At 35.3% G+C, this 19,381-nt stretch overlaps 4 protein-coding genes across 4 annotated transcripts; 3 read left to right on the forward strand and 1 right to left on the reverse strand.

Moving 5' to 3' along the window:
* The first annotated feature begins 366 nt into the window (after positions 1-366).
* On the forward strand, positions 367-13,677 carry LOC124439351 (tyrosine-protein phosphatase non-receptor type 13-like). Its single transcript, XM_046989575.1, has 54 exons — positions 367-561; positions 831-1,041; positions 1,109-1,210; positions 1,288-1,367; positions 1,488-1,559; positions 1,631-1,723; positions 1,890-1,976; positions 2,073-2,271; positions 2,336-2,590; positions 2,670-2,883; positions 2,952-3,153; positions 3,311-3,379; positions 3,460-3,534; positions 3,627-3,717; positions 3,814-3,884; positions 3,945-4,018; positions 4,095-4,281; positions 4,366-4,521; positions 4,585-4,647; positions 4,724-4,792; positions 4,862-4,941; positions 5,173-5,456; positions 5,527-5,571; positions 5,647-5,736; positions 5,874-5,981; positions 6,053-6,187; positions 6,316-6,634; positions 6,728-6,938; positions 6,980-7,015; positions 7,080-7,136; positions 7,258-7,407; positions 7,467-7,665; positions 7,728-8,347; positions 8,487-8,657; positions 8,738-8,890; positions 8,966-9,070; positions 9,139-9,321; positions 9,396-9,953; positions 10,043-10,123; positions 10,197-10,283; positions 10,467-10,558; positions 10,705-10,756; positions 10,826-11,025; positions 11,093-11,202; positions 11,273-11,654; positions 11,722-11,860; positions 11,951-12,041; positions 12,280-12,547; positions 12,688-12,763; positions 12,840-12,905; positions 13,110-13,186; positions 13,254-13,326; positions 13,417-13,479; positions 13,550-13,677. The coding sequence occupies exons 2-54, from the start codon at positions 909-911 to the stop codon at positions 13,616-13,618; spliced, it is 7,722 nt and encodes a 2,573-aa protein (XP_046845531.1). The 5' UTR covers positions 367-561; positions 831-908; the 3' UTR covers positions 13,619-13,677.
* Positions 13,678-14,097: 420 nt separating this feature from the next.
* Positions 14,098-15,072, forward strand: LOC124438328. Its single transcript, XM_046988388.1, has one exon. It carries the CDS (start codon positions 14,103-14,105, stop codon positions 14,733-14,735), a length of 633 nt encoding a protein of 210 aa, XP_046844344.1. The 5' UTR covers positions 14,098-14,102; the 3' UTR covers positions 14,736-15,072.
* Positions 15,073-15,376: 304 nt separating this feature from the next.
* LOC124438329 (60S ribosomal protein L10a-like) lies at positions 15,377-16,518 on the forward strand. Its single transcript, XM_046988389.1, has 4 exons — positions 15,377-15,528; positions 15,620-15,768; positions 15,838-16,010; positions 16,311-16,518. The coding sequence occupies exons 2-4, from the start codon at positions 15,645-15,647 to the stop codon at positions 16,479-16,481; spliced, it is 468 nt and encodes a 155-aa protein (XP_046844345.1). The 5' UTR covers positions 15,377-15,528; positions 15,620-15,644; the 3' UTR covers positions 16,482-16,518.
* Positions 16,519-16,577: 59 nt separating this feature from the next.
* Positions 16,578-19,302, reverse strand: LOC124438325 (calcium-responsive transcription factor-like). The gene is made up of 7 exons (XM_046988385.1): positions 18,456-19,302; positions 18,121-18,385; positions 17,709-18,057; positions 17,478-17,640; positions 17,299-17,399; positions 17,133-17,235; positions 16,578-17,069 (listed from the first exon to the last, which is right to left on the reverse strand). Exons 1-7 carry the CDS (start codon positions 19,027-19,029, stop codon positions 16,711-16,713), a joined length of 1,914 nt encoding a protein of 637 aa, XP_046844341.1. The 5' UTR covers positions 19,030-19,302; the 3' UTR covers positions 16,578-16,710.
* Positions 19,303-19,381: the final 79 nt, after the last annotated feature.

The raw sequence follows: 19,381 nt of genomic DNA on the forward strand, positions 1-19,381 counted from the left end.
AATAACATGTAACCAATTTTTTCAATTCGAATTTATACGGCTTCTGAAAATTTATCGTTACTCTTAATAGTGTTATGACAGTTTGTAATTTAAGGCAAGAAAAATAAAAATTTCGTCGTACTGTTGAAGTATATAAGGCCACACTTTAGCATTTCCATTATCAGATCTTTATCAAGTGACTTTTATTTTCAAAATTGGAGAAAGTAATCACTTTAGTAATCGATACCTCGGTACTTTTAAGAAAAAGTAATCGGTATCGCCCATCACTACCTCCTTTCTCATACATATCTCTCTATTTGCTATCCTCTTTCGAGATGCACGTGACCTAATTGACCAATAAGAATGGAGCTCTTGTCAACAACATTTTATTCCAAGTTCGGGTGTCATGTAGTCATGGAGTGAAAGCGTTCCTTTTTTTAGAGAGGATTTATCATTAAACAGTCTCCGATTTCTTTTATTATGTCTGTATATTTCAATATATCAGGCTTATTTAATATACATACGTCTTGATTGTAAAATAGTGTCATGATTTACTATTTGTTAAATTGGCATGGGTTGAAGGTATGTAAAAATTAAGACTGTTTATTCAATTTCTTTGCTGTGATTTACCACCAGCCACCAGGAAAATGAAACAGTAAAGTTCAAAACTTTCAACTTGCTCCATATAAATACCATTTAATTTAAAGATGAATTTTTTGTTACAATTTCTTCATTCTGATTAAGCAAATTTAAAATTAACTTCGATTGATTAGCGAATATCTCCAGAACACTATGCTCAATTACTTTTCCCAACTTGTACTAATCATTAAAACTTATTCCATGCTCCATAGATTACAGATCATTTCAGAGAAGCTAGTTAAAGTTGCAAGTTAATTGAAGTTTTTAAAAGCTCAATACATTTGTACGGAATGCCGGTGTTGTCAGCTAATCAAGTAACGTTAGCTGAAGTCCTTCAAGTGAAAGGTTCCCCCTTAAACGAAGAAGAAATATGGGCTGTACTGAGTCAAGCCAGTAAAGCAATCGAAAAAATTTTAGCCAAAAGTAGGTCTTGTGAATTAAAGGTCTTTGATTTAAAACTTGATGTTCAAATCATCATTTTTTTTGTGAGGAGATGGCAAGAAGTTTGGGCAACCTTTATTTACTGTATCACCAGAATCATTGATATTATCCAATCATGGAGATATTGCAATCATGACTCCAGTCTTGAGAGGTATGGTGCTTTGCAGTTCTTGAAAACAGCTTTCTATTATTCTGTCATTCTGGTTATCTTATGTACCTGATTTGCAGATCAAACAAAGCAAGTGACTTATACACCTCCTGAGCTCAGTATCCACAATGTTTCCCCCAGTGATGGAGCTATAGAGAAGGTAGGGTTTAGGGATTGTGGAGAGTATGTCGTGCCATTCTGCCCTCTCCCCTACCTTTGCAGTTTGAACAGAACTAGATTTAATCATTGTTTATGCTAAGTTGGCCTTTGCATCTTATAGATGTATGTGTATTCATTGGGAATGACTTTGTACTTTGCTGCTGAGTATTTATCAATTCCGAATCCATCAAAGGTAATCAGAGATGTTGGTCAATTTTTTAAAGAATGACCTTTATTAACTTGAAAATCTTATCTACAATGCAGTTGGCTAATTTGAGTGTATCTTTGAGTAAACTTTTGCTATCAATGTGTGAAGAGTTGGCAAGAACACGTTATTCATTAAGACAAGTTTTGGCAGTAAGTTTTCTAATTTCTAATATATTGAATTAACCCTTAAAGTGGCAGTATTGCAAATCTGTAGCTGTCACCGTATGAAATGAGAACCAACTTTTGAAAAAATTTGCCACCTAAAGGGTTAATGGAGTGATAGATGATTTACATCTTTTAATAAATTACGTTTTAGGCTTGTGGTAGTCAATATGGGCAAAGGTTCTATTATACAGTCATCAAGAGTTTAGTTGTCTTAGTTCTAGGGAATAATACACCTGAGGTAGTTATATGGTGTGGGGTTTAATGTGAAGCATAGTCATTTTATGTCATGGAGAATTTTAACTGGAATTATAAAAATATTTTTGTTTTTGTATAGCACCCATCTCGACAATTGAATTCAATGTATCCCTCTAGTCTTAAACTTCCAGCCCCACATTTGGGAAACCATATATCTTACAGCCATCGTACTGCTAAACTAATGACTGGTTCAAATAATCATACAATGACATCAGCAGATGATCAGCCAGAGTATCAATCTCAAAATCGTTACATGACAAACATTCCTCATACTCTTGGTAAGGCAATACTCAATCGACAATCATAACATGATTATGACTGAACTTCCTCTGTTTTCTACAGATAGATACAGAAAGTATTTGGAAAAAGCTCGACATCAGAAGACATTGGTGTCCCCAGTCATCCCTGATCACTCCATCAAACTGTCTTGCAACTCCTATGGTAGCATGCCTGCTATGAGTTCTCAACTTATGTCAACTGCTTCTCATCAGCCAGGATATGATAGGACACGATTGTTAGATGCGAACAAAAGAGGGTCTGTGGAAGATATTCTGAATCATACTAACACAAGACATAGGTTTAATGTAGGATTGAAAGGTATCATTGGTAGTGTATGTAATATATTGTCTCATAGACAACTGGAGGTCTAATAGTTCTTCATTAATTTGTGTTATAGAGGCAATGACAGCAGACCATTGTAGTGACAGCTCAAGTGACACATCATCTTTCTCAGATCCTCTCAAATCCACCCTCAGCTCTGCTCGCTCATCCTCAGCTGCCTCTTTGATGGAAGGCAGTTATGCACCTTCATACTCTCTTGACAATCTGAGGAGTGACATGTGGGGTAGTATGCCATCACTAAGGGATAATGCAGGATCACATCCTACCAAGTGTGTGTTAAACTATTTTTAACAGAGAAGTTGAATGGAAATGTGATAAACGTTTTTATCTCTTCTAGAGAATGGCATCGTTTGTCTACTGGGGATCTTACATCATTTTCACAATTTACGAATAATTCTGATTCACGTTACATGGACAAGAAACAACAACGGTGTGATAGTTTTGGTCATAAGAAGTACCAATCAGAGCAAAATTTGTTCTCACCAGGCCCTATTGATAAAGAGAGAAGAAAGAAAAATATACCAAAGTCAAAATTACGAGTAATTTACTATTTCCTTTATTTACTATTCACTTTATTTATTGGTTACAATTTCTTAGTTATTGTTACTTATCGAGTTTTTAGTACTTTAAAATGCCCTTCTTCAGATGAGACTTTGCAAGTCCTGAACAATGTGATTCTTGTTTGTTTTTTTGAAGAAGTTTCTCGGTCCAGAGTTTCTTCAAGTTTCGAAAGATCCTAACCAGTCCTTTGTTGACATCCCACCAGTACGTATGGCCAATGTTGGCACTAAAATACGTAACTATGTTACTTTTATTCAATTGTTTTATTTCAACAAAATAATTAGGAGACACGTTCAGGTGCACATCGTCATGTCACGGTCGTCATGCTAAATACACAACGTCTGCAGATTGCTGTTGAGGTACGTAAATATTTCTTTATATTTCTTATTTTTCTCCCCTATATTGTGGTCACCATCTCAATAAGAACGCTAGTGTGAAAATACTTTTATAGAGTTCTGCTAAAGTAGAAGATCTTTACACTCAAGTACTTAAGTATCTTGGCATCACTGAAAAGATATATTTTGGATTGTGCAGGATAGAAGGTGATTTTATTGTTTGAGAAAGTGTGATCATCTATGTACAATAATGATTTCAACAGTACTTCGCAGTGCAATAATTTTCATTGAATGAACTTTCAGACGACGAAAGTTTGTTCTTGGATTTTGAGTCGAAATTGTCGAAATACGCTCCTGTTGGTTGGAAGGAAAAAGTAATAAACTTTGATTTTTCGTTCTCACTTTCGTATTTTTATGAATTGTTTTTTTTATAGTCCAAAAAATTATCTGGGCGTTTTGTGCTCTATTTTCGAGTGAAATTCTATCTAGAAAATTTGGCTCTGATTCGGTATGAGCAAGATTGCCTTTATGGGAATGATAAAACTGTTTTTTTATCCTCTAAACTGTCTTTCGTTCTTACTCAGACATCAAGTCACGTGTCACCAGCTTTATCTCCAGCTACGCAATGACGTAATTAAGGAGAACATGTATAATAACACAGAGCTCGTCGTCCAATTGGGGGCTATTGCTTTGCAAGCGGAGTATGGAGACTACAGCAAGGCGAAATTTGGGGAAGGTTATTTTCAACTCGAACATTATGTTACGCAATCGGTGTGTTCACCTTCCAGACTATAGCTACCGTTTTCACGTTTTGTCAAAATGCATACATTCTTTGAAATAAAGTTAATTTTCCAGGTTATATTGACAACAAGAAAGAAGCATATTTTTCAGAGACTGCGTGCATTGCATAAACTTCAATATGGCCTTAGTGTTGAAGATGCAGAAAAAAGATTTATCGAATATTCTCAAAAATCTCCCGATTACGGATTGTTATTGTACCGTAGTCAGCTAGTGAGTTTTCATCGACACTTTCATGTTGACTACACGACTGACGATTTGTTATATTATTGATAGAAAAATAAAGAAAAACAGGAGATTTATCTGGGCGTAAGCGCGAGAGGAGTTACAGTGTTTGAGGTAATGAAACAGGTGTTTTATTGACGTCTTAATATGAAATAATTACCTGATATCCCTGTTTGGAATAATTTTTCAGCTAAAACACAATAAAAGGAAACCGTTCGAAAGACATTCGTGGTCGGCAATTAAAAAAGTCGCATTCAAAGTATGTTTCCTTGTTAGAGATGTCGGTGAAAAGTTCTCTTTTCTCCAAGATTTATTTTGTATTTGATAGAGAAAGAAGTTTTATATCGAATTTCCAATGTCAGAACATCAAAAAAACAAACTGACGTTTCTCAGTCCTTCATATAAAAGGTGAGAGTTTTTAATGATGAAGATGTGTTTTCGATACCTCTTGGACAATTAGTGTACAGTCTTTACTATTTCTCTCCTCTTTTCTTAGTTTTTCCTACTTTCCTTTTGTCGATCTTTTCTATTCGTTATCATTTTCTCAACAATGTAAATCATAAGTATAAGAACAATACAAATTATTTGTAGTCGCTATGCCGTGTTTGACGTGTTCACATGATATGTAAAACCTTCTAGATCCAAATATTTCCTACATCTCTGTACGTCCTTTCATCGTTTTCAAACAAAGATGAAATCAAGATTATCGATAATGTATGACGCATTGCCTCGTGATGTTAAGCAAAGTGATCAACCCAAAGAAGTAAATCCTAATAACATCGATAAACAGAATGAAATTTCTTCAGAGATTAGTGATGTTGATGACGATAATAGTAAAGTCTCGTGTATTGAAAGTGATTTGACTGATGAAGTTGTTAGAGGGAAAAATTTACATACTCGTTCCTCTCTTCCTTATGTACTAAGTGAGTTAATTTTCCTCTTTAGTATTTTACGTTCAAGGAAAATTTTCTCATTACTGTTTAAATATTTAAGATTCCTCACCATTGTCTCCTTTGAACCATACATTATCTTCACAAGGTTTGTTTCATTGAACCGAAAGAACCATTTTTTATTGACGATGATTTGCAATTTCTTATTTATTTTCAATCGAAGACGAGGCAAGGAGGACCGCCGAAATCATCATGTCTCCTGATAGGCGAGTGGTTTTGATAAATCTTAAAAAGGATTCCAGGGGATCATTAGGTACTGTCTATGGATATCATATATTTCTATTACTATATGGTGATTTCTAGCAAGTTGACGGCTCTGTTATCATCTTATCCAAGAATCTCTATATTTCATCGATATTTCAGCCTATACGTTCTTGATTCTCTCTTTAGGTTTAACAGTTGTTGGAGGTGAAGATACACAACGTCTTCATTATGGTATTTTTATCAAGAAGATAACTTCAGGCAGTGTTGCTGAACAAGATGGTCGTCTTAAAACGGGTAAAACAGTTCGTATTTCGTCGCGCATTAACTTAAAATTATTTGTGTCGTTTATGATTTCTCATTCCTAGGTGATCGGATCCTTGCTGTAAATGGGCAAAGTTTAGAGTATGTTAGTCATAATGATGCAGTAAAGGTTTTAAAAAACTCTCCGGTTGACGTTGAACTTTTAGTGTCTCAGAGTAAAACTGCGTATAATAATATTGGTAAGTTATTTCTTGTATTATTACGAGAGACTCTATAATTGAGACCGTCTTTTTAATCGTTGTATATACTACTTCTCTAAACTTTTCTCGTGTTATCGTTTACTTACATACTACGTCTTACGTTTTAGACATGCGTGTATTACGCAGTCCAGCAGCGTCCCATTTATCCCTCATGGACAATCGAATGTCACCTTATCTTGCAAGTTTAAAGGACAATCACGATATTATCGATCAGAGTAACGCAGAGAAATCCATTTCTCAAGTCAATAGAAATCTTGAACATGATTATTTATCGAACACTACTAACCCGCTTCATATAAACGACTCTCAAGCTTTTCATCCGACTTCTCATGCGTCGTTGGTAAACTCTACAACTGTAGCACAAGGGACTTGCCTCCGAAGTGGAGCTGGAACGCCAGTCATAGAGAATAATGGAGTTCTGATTCGGTGAATATTTTTTCCATTCATTGATGTGATTTATTGCGTATGTTGAAACCATTTGTTATCTTCACAGTAATACATCATCTCTTTGAAATATAGATCGTCATCAAATCCTGAATATGGCGAGGAAAGTCAGGGGTCTTTCAAAACATCAGTTAAAAAATTACCCGTTCAAGCTCAACGTCGAATAGTTATCGTAAAAATTTATCTAGACAATCAACAAACAAAAGAAGCAGAAACTCATCTAAAAAGAATGTTGAAAATAATAAAATCAAGCAGTCTAAACTCGAACTTCAGTCCGCATCCGAAAGTGATGTAGAAACCGCTCCTATTGGGATAAAAATGAATAATTTGGAACATAAAACATATCAAGAGGAGAAGAAAACTGTAAGCTACACAAGAGCGTCTGTTTTTGATGCTGGAAATGTTCTTAGTCGAATTATTTCTTTAGAATTATTTTGTTGTGAAGTTAAAGAAAATCTCTGGTAGTCTTGGTTTGAATGTTACGGTAAACGTTTGCAATTTAGAGTTTTGTTTTTTCTGAATATAACCATTTCACCATATAAACCCTAGACTCCACCCTGGAGTTAACAACTGCAAAGTAAAATTTCAAAGTTCTTCACTTTTAGGGTGGAATCAACACCAATGCAGTTGATGGAGGAATATTCGTCAAATCTCTGTATCCTAATGGTGCAGCCGATTTGGACGGTCGTATTCAAGTTGGACATAGAATTCTCTCTGTAAACGGTGTCAGTTTACAAGGAGTCACACATAAACAGGTATGTTGTCTACTCCAAATTCAACGACATTTCTTTAAAACCATTTTTTCTTGTTATAGGCAGTGGAAACGCTCAAGCGTTCACCCTTTCACACAGCTCTTGTTCTTCAAAACTCGCCTGCCGAAGAGATCAGCCAAACCTATAATGTTTCTAATGACAATATGGAGCCTGAGATGTTTAAAGTCGTGCTGATGAAAGGAATAGGAGGACTGGGAATGAGCCTTGTCGGAGGCATCGACTGTTCCGAGGAATATGGAGGTATGTAACTTGTAATGAAGTCGTGTGTCACGTGACTTTATCTCTCTAAATGTTGTTTGTAGAAAAAATACGAATAAAAGCTATGTTTCCTGGTCAACCTGCAGAGAACAGCGGAAAACTTCGTGTAGGGGATATTATTATGGCTGCGAATGACGTCTCTATGATAGGAAAGAGCCGTCGTGATGCAATTAATGTGCTACGTGATCAACCTTCTCGTGTTGTGTTATCAGTGAAACGTGACCCGGCCTCGATACCGTCAGGATTGCTCAGGCGTGGTAGCTTCGCTGAGAACCTAGATCCAAATGAAGTTCTTTCAGCTATGAGTTCAAGGCTACAGAGAAATGATTCTCTTCATTCCACGGTCTGCGAAGAAGAACCAGGGACGAAGAAAGATCTTGATCAAATTGAAAATCGCGAAATTAAGATGGCTCATGATTCAGGTGATGTTAATGACGAGTTTCTTGTTAACCATGGTCATATCGATGAAAGTGATGAAGATATTTTAATGGATAAGAAAAGGATAAATGTGTACACAAATGGTTGGTCTAACCAAAATACGTCAACAAACGACTTGACACTAGACAATCTGTCATTGCAAAATGACGGCAATGTGTCATTAACGTCCAAAATAGACTCTCGTGTTTCAATTTCGTCGGAGAAAGTTCCTCCTGTTTTATCGTCTGTAAGTACTTGACTTATATGAAATTTCTTTTCTGATTGGTCAATGGTATGGAATGGCTTTTCTGATTGGTTTGATCGTTAGATTTATCTTTTGCTGCATGTATTGTACTTCAAACCAATCATAAACCACGTTTATATAGGTAAATTCCAATCCTTCAATGTCAGAAAAAGAGATGATAACAGCAGAGGAAGTTATTACAAAGAATAAAGTATTTTTGGAGGCTCAACACCATTCGGGAGTAAAGAATTCAGCCAGTAGAGAGGAAGATATTTTTCTTAAAGCGAGAGAACGTCTTGCACCTGCTGAAAAGGTGTACAAAAATTATAAATAACAGTTAAAATAATACAATTAAAATTATGACACTACTCTATTGTTGTTTCATCTATACAGGTTTTGGACGTCGTCCTTCACAGAGGTCCAAATGGTCTTGGTTTTACTTTTACTGGAGGAGCGGATACAGTTGGAGGATGTTTTGTGCGAGAGATAATTGGTGATCCAGCAAGATCTGATGGTCGACTCAGACCTAAAGATGAAATTGTCATGGTAATGATAATGAAAAGCATTGTGATACTGTGTTTTGGTTTTAATATTTGACAAAAGAAAATGCATTTTCCTTAGGTAAACGGTCAGGATATAACGAACAAGAAACACCTTGAAGCTGTCAATGTTCTGAGAGCAACAAGAAATGAGGTTCATCTTGTAATTCGGCGAAGACCAGACAAAGTTAGACATTTTTATTTAATCTACTTCCTAGAAACATCCCATTTAGAATTTTTGCATTAATTCTTCAGATAAAAAGTAAAACTAGAGGTGGGCTTGATGTTAGAACCATCTCTCTGATCAGAACGACTCGAGGTGATATAGGTTTAACCTTGGATCAAGATAATGAAGGTCATATCCATGTTTTTGAGGTAATACCTGATGAACCCGCAGCAAAAGATGGAGGACTAAAACCAGGAGATGTAATATTAGAGGTAAGCTGATATTAATTTCAATGACAAAAAACTGACATTTTTCTTTTCACTATTTCATTTTTTTTTCTTTTCAGATAAACGGCAAGAGAGTTGATGGAACTGACCTAAAGTTTGCTGTTGAATGTCTGGAGCGCGCTCGTCCAGTTGTTACTCTAGTTATTCATCAATTCCAGAGAGAAACCGAATCAAAATATATTCTACTTTCACCCACAGAATCTGACCGTGAAGTGCTGCATGAGACGTCGTCAGTTGAAAATAGTAATATATATGACTTAGACACTCGGGAACAGCTGGATTCAGATAATTCCGAATGCCTTTTATCAAACGTTATCCCTTCAGAACATGTGACTGCAGATGATTCAATTGAGACTCATGATGTTGATGAAGAGGGGTCTATAAGGGATGTTTTGGAATTACAAGAACCACGAGAAGGAGCGACGTCATTGCTTCCTAAAATGCGTGAAAATGAACTTGAAAAACACAATGAAATTGATGAAGACGAAGAGGGATCTATCAAGGACGTTTTGGAATTACACGAACCACGAAAAGGAGTGACGTCATCACACTCTAAAATGTGTGAAAATGAACTTGAAAAGCATAATGAAATTGATGAAGATGATTGCTTGATGAAGGTTGTTATTATTTACTGTCACATCGATTCCTAAACATCTTCGTGTCCTAAATATCTTCATAAATAATTGCATTAAATCTTTGTCTTTAGGAAGAACAAGTGTTTACAACATTAAAGAAAGGTCCACGAGGACTAGGCTTCAGTTTATTTGCAGATCAAACCATTTATGGTGTAAGCTTTCATGATTTCATCTGATATACCATGCATGCAGTCATATGTTTTATGTTGTTTAATTTATGTCTAGACTCCTGGGCTGTTTATTCGTAACATCCAGGATAATAGCGTTGTTGCTGAAGATGGAAAAATTCGAGTTGGAGATCAATTATTAAAGGCACGTGTTAAAATACTCTATTATTATAAATTATATTATGATATTTGTTGAACGACCGAACGAGGATGAAACGATGAGAAAAACTTCCCTTGCATAACACATTTCTCTGATTTTGTGTCATCAATCATGCACTTTTTTGTAACGGAGTGAATTTCAGTTTGATAAATATCTTTTATGTACTAGGTCAATGATAACGATGTTGAAACTCTTGACCACGGTGATGTCATCACGTTATTAAGGAGTTTGTCTGGAGTAGTGACGCTTCATTTGTTGAGGTGATTTTGTAGAAAAGACGTTTTTGATATTAGGGTCTATACTGGTAACATTGGTTTTACTTTTGCTTTGTTCATTGCAATGAAATTTTATCTTGATTCAATTTTATTTCAGACGTTGCTACTCTTTTCTTCTTTCTATTTTACAGATTAAAACACGTTGAAGACAAGTCAACGTTGCCTAGTGAGAGCAAAAAGCAGGCATGTAACAAACTTTATTATTTTATGTGTGAAATTTCGGACTTCATGACTATTACTGATTTGTTTTAGGCGACAAACTTATCGGAGAATATTGGAGTGTTAAATACTATGAATACAAACTCTGGCCAAATTGATAAGAACGTTATCACTGAAACAAAGGATGATGACTCTACACCTTCGGGTAATGATGTGTCAAATACTCAGGAGAATTGGCCCCAACCTCCCACTTCATGCGAGATCGAATCAATGAATATGGCAAGAGAAGACAGGTAGGCATATTTTTTTATATTTCCTATTTCTTGTCTTCATTTTGTGGGATGTTTTTTGTTCCTTTAGAGAGGATGACTTTGCTCGCACAAGTGACGATGAAGCAACCAGCGTAGTGTTTAGTGGTGATGAATTTCTTGATGAATTAGAAAACGTTCATTACACAGCTAGTTTGCTAGGTTTGTCTCAATGCACGTATTGCTTTAATTAAATAATTAATTAAAATATAACATTTCCTCTTTGTACTAGATGCAGAAAGCGCGAGGAACAATGTTTGGTCAAAGCGTGTTGAAATTGAAGAAACTGCAGAGGAAGGAACAACTTCTGGCTCTTTCATTCCTCCATCTGATGGTACTTTGAAGCAACGTGAGGAACTGTTATCCCCTATTACCCCTGAGTTATTCCCAGAGTCGTCTGTCGCTCGATCCTCAGCACAGGAAACATTCGCAGACATCCCTCCATCTCGGTCACCTCCGTTGGAGGAAGATCTCTCCTCTATAAGAAGTCGCAAAGTTTTTATGAGAGATACGTCGCAAGAAAACAGAACTCTGAGAGAAAGATTCGCTAGAGTTGTGGAAGAAGAGAATATACACAGTTCTGAGTTTTTACTGAGACCATTAATTAATCTCGAGTATGAATTTTCACATTTTAATCTTTCACTTTATGTGGCGATGATTAACACAGTCCCGTGGTTGTAGGTCGAACTCATCAAAGCACACTCGACCTTTACTTCAAGTCCTGGGTACGAGTGAATTGTACACTGGTAAGAGCCAGCTCGAGATCATACGAAAATTGCAAGATGACATTTCATCTGGAAAAGCTGCTGAGAAATTTCAAGTAAATAAATGCCATCTCAACGGAAGAACTTGATATTTACGAATATTTAGTTTTTGTCACACTGAATAAGTAAATGTTTCTTGTGTCCAGGCCCTTCGCGATATAAAACCAACTGACAACTGTCCAAGTGGCAAGAGAGCTTTGAACAAAGAAAAAAATCGCTACAGAAACGTTTTACCATGTATGTAAAGAATTTAAGATCGTAGGTTGTAGTTTTTACATTTCACAATTGACACATCGTCATTTTTTCATTATCCTTAAAATGTGGAAGCATGTGTAGTTGTAAAGTTGAGATGGTCGAGCAGACCGCAGGAATGCCAGCTATATTTTTATTTTCTTTGGTTTGCATGCATTTCACGTCGTTTTTACTGAAAGTCTTTTATTTATAACTTATTATTGTTGTTTTCATTATCTTTCAGATGAGAAAACACGTGTGATATTAAGTGGAGATGACCAACTGGACTATATTAACGCCAATTTTATTGATATTTCTATTGGCTCGGAGACATTTCACTACATTGCAACGCAAGGTCCGTTGCCCATAACAACTAGTGACTTCTGGAGAATGGTGTGGGAACAGAGATGTCAGGTTATTGCGATGATAACTCTTGATATGGAGTGTGGAAAAGTGAAATGTCATCGTTATTGGCCTCAATCATCTGAACTTCCGGTTAAAGTCAGTCCAAGGTATGACATCATGTTTAAGCAAGTACAATGTGGGATGTATTGTAGATAGGTTTAATATACCGTATTTTGCATGGTATTTTATAATGGTGAAATGTATGTTATGTTGTCTGTTAAAACATTCATTGTATATTTTGTTTCAGTCTTCAAGTGTTTTTAAAGTCTGAAGAAAGTGAAAGTACCTACTGCATCCGGCGGACCATGACCATAAAGGATGATTGATGTATACAGTTAATTTTTGTACTTTCGTAATGTTTAATATATTGTTTGTTGTATTGTTGAGGTATTTTTTTAGGAAGATAAATCATTGGATATCGTTCATCTTAATTTTAATTCTTGGCCAGATCATGGTGTTCCCAAGGTCAGTAAATTTATGAACCTGCTCTAACTGCAACATAAGTGATTAATCCTGTGTGGTATTATTTTCTCAGATCTGTTATTCACTTTGTCAGAGATATATATTTTGCTTCATAATTCATATAAAAATCACATTTCACGTTGAATTATCTGAGCTAAAAAGCTAGCACTCCTCAAACATATTGTAAATATACTTGATGAATTGCAGTCAGCATGTGATTTGGTCGAATTTGTGAAGCAATGTCATAGTTATGCCAGTGATGGACCTCGTATTGTTCACTGCAGGTTTGTGAGTAATAAACCAAAGATAATTGTGGATAGATGAAACATTGATATCCTTGCTTCTTTTTAGTGCTGGAATAGGACGAACGGGAACGTTTTTAACAATTGATACATGTATGAAACACATTGAACGAGGTTATGAGGTAAATAATTTGTTATGTTCGTTCATCATTTTAAATTTTTATGTGCGTCAAACATTTGAACGTGTAATGCTTGGTATTTTCTTCTGCCAGTTTGATATTTTCGATATTGTTTGTAAATTACGTGAACAACGAAGCGGTATGATCCAAACTAAGGTACGTGTAGTACTTCATAAAACTGAAATAAAAGACACTCTGTTGATTTTATATCGTTTGTTTATTGTAGGATCAATTTTTATTCTGCTATCAAGCTTGCGTTGAAATTCTCACATCGTTAGAAAATGAAAAGGAATAAAATTATTATTAAATTTGTATGTACATGTTTCTTTATATATGTACATATTTCCTATTGAAAATCAAGATAAATTATACAGAAATTAACTTTGTAATATACATACATATATTATACGTAGTTTTAAAAAATGAAAACTAATAAATATATACTGAGTTTATGATTGTTAATTCAATGCGGGGATGCATGTTTCATTGGAAGTATTTCATTCGAAGACGATTTCACCAAAATTCTACTTTATTTGAATCTTTTGCAAATGAATTGTACGTAATTTGCAAATGTATTGTTTTGGTTACAATAATTGGACTTTTCCCTGTGCTTTGACATTACCATTGAAATGAATATAATTATATACCACACTATATACTATGTACCTATATACTCATATTCATTTCAATGCATGTTACGAAGATATATCCATATGTATCCATTCATATCTTTACCCCGCCCCATGTCCCATTTGGTCCCATTTTCTACTCGAATAAAAATGGCCGACAAAAATTCAACAGCCGTGGAAACACTAAAAAATATTTTTAACCGTTTTAATAAAATTTGGCCCAAGTATGTTCCATATGGTGGACTATTTGGTTATTTCACCTTATCTACGAATGCCTTGCATTTACCTATCGTGCAACAGCTGTTTTCAAGACACGACAGTCGAATTCTTATAGATTCCTGCTTTGTCCTTTCTCACTTTGGAGTCACAGTGTACATATATCACAGACCAAGCCTCAGTCTATATCCTAGCAAGGAAAGAGTGCTGTATAGTGTATTTGGTAGCACGATATTTAACCTTGGCTCCATTCTGTCATGGTCTGTTTTGCAGTCAGGTTTACCCGAAGATAAAATTGGTAAAAGTTTAATTGGGTTTATATGCAGTTTGACCTATTTGGGCATTGGCTATCGATACCTACGTAGTCTAGACATGATGTTCAAACGCGTTTTCAAAGCAGGTGAAAAGAAGTTAGCTCACGATGAGAGTGAAGAGATTAAATATAAACTGGAAAGATCACATGTCGAATACGAAGATCAAGAAATTGAAATTGAGTTAAGCGACGAGACGAGGAATCCTGATTTGAAAGCTGAACACTTCGTTATAAATGATGAGAAATATGTCTAGCGTGTTCAATAACATTTTAACGGCTTTTTATTTTATAGCTTTTGGATGAAACCAACTTGTTTGTGTTGATTCATCCTCATAACGTATTTCTTTTGACATATATAGCAAAATTCAAATGAAAGACTTGTTATTGTTCATGATTGTTTTCGACAACAATCAGTTTTCCTTCACTCTTCGTAAGTTACGTTTGAGCTCTTCTGCATGCAATGAGTACGTAAAAAAACGGAAACATGATACATAAACATGAAAATCATATGAATATGATCTTTTAGAGGGAGTTTGTTGATAAAAACAATTGATAACTTATTATTATTAACACGAAGTTTGATGATAATGACAATCATGTTTTTTATGTGGAAACACCACTTACTCTGAAGACTAGTGCCAGTGCTGAAAACAGTTTAAAAACTGCGCGACTTTGAGTTCTTTCTCTTCAATCAAAACCTAAAAAATCACAAAATGAGGCAAGTCGATTATAAAATCCTAAAATATTTATGCCATCGCCTCTCACTTGAAAGAGCAAGTGCATGTCTTCGAAAGATAATATTTTAAATTTAATAGCAGCTAGTTAATTTTGTCAAAATAAGTAGTAAATGAAGAGGAATTCGACATTCAATTCATCTATTTTTATTCACTTTTAGTAAACTAAACCGAGACGCTATAACTGAGTGTATTCGTTCCGTTCTGCAAAACTCTGCTGACAAGAAACGTAAATTTCTTGAAACTGTGGAACTTCAGATCAGTTTGAAAAACTATGACCCTCAAAAGACAAACGTTTCTCCGGAACAGTAAAGTAAGGTCACCATTGAAGTTGATACGATCATTAAGCCTTATCAAGAAACGTTTAAAAAATATTTCGATCCATGACAAGAATGTCTTTGTAGGTTGAAACATATTCCAAGGCCAAAAATGAAAGTTTGTGTTCTTGGTGATGCTTCTCATTGTGATGAAGCAAAGGCCAACGACATTCCATGTATGGATGTTGAAGCACTCAAGAAACTGAACAAAAACAAGAAATTGGTCAAAAAATTAGGTTAGTGTTATGATAAAGTTTATGTACAGTGTATTCACGTAAGTCACATGTTATTTTCATCTTATTTAGCAAAGAAATATGATGCTTTCCTTGCCTCTGATAGTCTAATCAAGCAGATTCCACGTTTGTTGGGTCCAGGTCTGAACAAGGCAGGAAAGTTTCCCACAATGCTTACGCATAGTGAGAATATGATGCAAAAAGTACAGGATGTTAAAGCAACCATCAAATTTCAAATGAAAAAGGTAGGGGGTTATCACAAGTATCTTGGCACAGTACTCAAAATGCTATTTTGCATTTCAGAGTACTGATAAGGCCTTTTATACTAGTCAGCCATAACATCCAAAAGTTTGGTGGCTTTAACAATGGCAAAATATGGTTTACAATTACTATAGCTCATGTGTATTGCAACCACTGCATTTTCCTTTTAAAAAATGGTTGCCATTGGGTGATTAAAAAATGATTTGATAAAATACTAAAGCATGCTGCAAAAGTTAAAATTCCAAACATTGATTATTTGTTTACTACATATTTTTTCTTCGTAGGTGTTATGTTTGGCTGTGGCCATTGGCCATGTTAAGATGTCAGAGGATGATTTATATAACAATACTCTATTGGCCATCAATTTTTTAGTGTCTTTGCTTAAAAAGAATTGGCAAAATGTTCGTGCACTTTATATTAAAAGTACCATGGGCCCTTCACAGCGGTTGTATTAGCTATTGAGGTTTTCAATAAAGCTTGATTGATTCTTCATTGTTTATCTTACAAGCAATACTCAGGAATGATTGTGTAATCAAATCTTTTCAAGAAAATGCATCTGTTAAAATTATATTTTTATAGCAATTCCATTTTTGGTAAGTCTTGTGTGTTAGTGGATATTACATGTTTGATAACTAAATTATCACTACTTTTATATGGTTCTTTCGCCACTAGAGTGGCAAAATCTCACAAAGACGATATTGATGTCAATTCTGAAGTTGATGATGTTGTATTTGATGTCTGTGTTGAACAGTCAATGCTTGTAACTGAATTACACTTGACAGTTTGTAGGGAGTTACCAACATTTTCAATTGATGAAGTTTGATGATGTGAAAAGCAAAAGATTGTACCATGTGCCAAGGTTGATGTGTCTTTGATTGGTGTCACAGTTGTTGTCATGACATCACTGCATGGTAAAGTAGCCATGTTGGAGGTGACTGAATTGGTCATTTGGTTTGCTGATGTAATATCCAATGTCAAGTACTTTGTCGCATTGTCATCCATATTGATGGGTAACAAAGACATGGGTTCTTTTCCAAATGAATCTGGAAACAAAAATTAAAAGCTTTAGAATATTTCTATTTGACAACACAGTTAGATTTACTAACTTGGCAAAATGTCATCAGAATTGTCCAATGTTGTATCTTGAGAGGTGCAATTCATCACAGGTAATGCAACAAGCTGGCCATTCATGTCCAATGTAGCATCAGCCTTCAAAAGGATTTCAAATTCAGAGAAAACTATTAAAGAGTCCCTTATTCTTTAAATACTTACTGGAAGAGTAAGAACCTGGACAAGGTTATTGGGAATGAATGATGATGAGTTAGTAAGGTCCAAGGCACTTGATGATGAAACTGCCACCACATAAACTTGGCCTGTAAGGATGGGTGAATTCACTAAGAAATGAATACTGTTCAATAAATATGATATCCACTGAAATAAGGATTTTTTACCTTCAGCATCACCAGGAATAAGTTCTTTTTCTATCTGTAAAGATTCATTAGTTTGTATCATTTTGGCAGTTGTAGCTCTTGAAGATATGATTCTTTTTGGATCTGCATGCTTTCGTTTTCTACTTCTCTCATTTTTTAATAAGTCTCTTGAGAAGTTTTCAAGCTAAACAAAGCAGAGTCTTATGGATAAGAAAAAAAGTTAATACTGTAGCTGATGAATGTTCATCTTACTGGTGGAAGTTGTTGTAAAGTTCCTGCCTGTAACATTGTCAGAGCTTGATGGATGCTATTTTGAAGGTCTGTAATTGTTGGGAAAAATGATTTATTGTGTCTAGCGGGCACTTCCCCATGCAGGAATAAAGTATTTTCAACAAATCTAATGAGTCCATGTTTCACTTGGTAAATGTCAGTCATTCCTCTTGAGACAAATTCATTAATTTTCTCCACAATGCGAGGATCCAGTCTTGTTGAGGTCAAGTTGATTTGGGCTGGTAATAAGGGACATGTTTCTTGAATTAAAACATCATCCTCATCAATGTGGTATTCGTGAGCTGTTTCCAAGGGCAACTGAACATAAAACCTTGAAAACAAACACACATTCTTTAAGATTGCATATACAAAGCAAGAAATACAAATCACATACCTTTCTTCTCCTTTACTTTCAAGGCAAGCCATTCGGAGTGCAGTTAAGGTACGTTCCTGGGCCAACCTAAGTCCATTTGAGCCGTCCGAACTAATGTTTACCTTGAACTCAGGAAATTTTCTTACTCTCTTAATATATATTCTAGCTGGACAAGTCAGTCGATGCAATGGTTGTAAATGATCACCATTTTCATTGTACTGTGTTTTTAGTTTATTACCCTTTCTTCTTGGACCATATTGACATTCCATAACTGTAGCTCGACACCCTATAGAAGGGCAAGTCAGGAACTATGTTGAAACAACAACTTACATAAATAATAAGTCAAACCTCCTTACCACTGTTAAGAAATGGAATACCATCATATGGTACATATTGGGATTTCCACATGAATCGTATAGATGGTTTTTGTGATGATGGACTCTGTCTTGTACCCCATGAGCTATGGGTTTGTTCTTTATGCATGTTCAATATGAAGTCTAGCTCGGACTCAGTGTGAACATATCCACGGTAACTGTCCCCTAATTTTTCACACTCCTTTAAACAAGCTGCCCAAGTAGGAAGTTCACCAACATTTTTCTTAAGTAAGATCTGAAACCCATCAGAATTTCCAGCAGAAACAATTTTTTCCTCGATTGTTTCAAAGCCAGTTGAATGTTCTAAAGTATCGTTACTTATATTCTCTTTCTGTATATTCTTCATTAATTTGTCCAAAAAATTAATGTCTTCTGCAGGTGCAATGGTTGTTTCACATATAGACTCTTCAGCGCTGTTAGATTCATATAAATCTGAATGTTGTTGTTCTGTAATTTTATCATTTAAATTTGGTGTGTCTAGTTGTGTATTTGTGTCATGCACAAGCGTCGTAGATTCATTAGCGCGTGCGAGTTTTGAAGTCGTTTTCGATGTCATTTGAAGTCTTTCATTTCGAATGTTTCATACAATAAAGCTGCCACATTTCTTTTTCGATCATTCCATATTTTCTTAGAAATTTTGCTAAAATTTCGTTTATTCCAAAATTCTTCCGCCTAAATTTCATCGGAAAAATTTGAATATACCGCGAGGTGACCACAGTTTGACAAAAACTTGATAACGAGACTGCCAAAATATTTCTCTAAGCCTCGTTTGGAACGCGTTAATATTCAATGGTTAATATCGATGAATAGTACCCTTGGAATGCCTCGTCTTCGTGTTTTAGTTTCTCATACTGCATTATGGGATACGATGAAGAATGGTGCCGAAGCTCGTAGATTGCAGCTTCCCG

This window comes from Xenia sp. Carnegie-2017, unplaced genomic scaffold (genome assembly GCF_021976095.1).
Source record: "Xenia sp. Carnegie-2017 unplaced genomic scaffold, XeniaSp_v1 HiC_scaffold_19, whole genome shotgun sequence".
NCBI classification, from domain to species: domain Eukaryota; kingdom Metazoa; phylum Cnidaria; class Anthozoa; order Malacalcyonacea; family Xeniidae; genus Xenia; species Xenia sp. Carnegie-2017.

Excerpts from the sequence above, each read along its gene's own strand:
- LOC124439351 (XM_046989575.1), top strand. The coding sequence starts at position 909 with ATGCCGGTGTTGTCAGCTAATCAAGTAACGTTAGCTGAAGTCCTTCAA. Across the intron at positions 1,042-1,108 it reads CGAAAAAATTTTAGCCAAAA|GAGATGGCAAGAAGTTTGGG; the intron begins GTAGGTCTTGTG and ends TTTTTTTGTGAG. Across the intron at positions 4,648-4,723 it reads GAGGAGTTACAGTGTTTGAG|CTAAAACACAATAAAAGGAA; the intron begins GTAATGAAACAG and ends ATAATTTTTCAG.
- LOC124438325 (XM_046988385.1), bottom strand. The coding sequence starts at position 19,029 with ATGACATCGAAAACGACTTCAAAACTCGCACGCGCTAATGAATCTACG. Across the intron at positions 17,641-17,708 it reads CTTTACAACAACTTCCACCA|CTTGAAAACTTCTCAAGAGA; the intron begins GTAAGATGAACA and ends TGCTTTGTTTAG. Across the intron at positions 17,236-17,298 it reads TCCAGGTTCTTACTCTTCCA|GCTGATGCTACATTGGACAT; the intron begins GTAAGTATTTAA and ends ATCCTTTTGAAG.
- LOC124438328 (XM_046988388.1), top strand. The coding sequence starts at position 14,103 with ATGGCCGACAAAAATTCAACAGCCGTGGAAACACTAAAAAATATTTTT.
- LOC124438329 (XM_046988389.1), top strand. The coding sequence starts at position 15,645 with ATGAAAGTTTGTGTTCTTGGTGATGCTTCTCATTGTGATGAAGCAAAG. Across the intron at positions 15,769-15,837 it reads GAAATTGGTCAAAAAATTAG|CAAAGAAATATGATGCTTTC; the intron begins GTTAGTGTTATG and ends CATCTTATTTAG. Across the intron at positions 16,011-16,310 it reads TCAAATTTCAAATGAAAAAG|GTGTTATGTTTGGCTGTGGC; the intron begins GTAGGGGGTTAT and ends TTTTCTTCGTAG.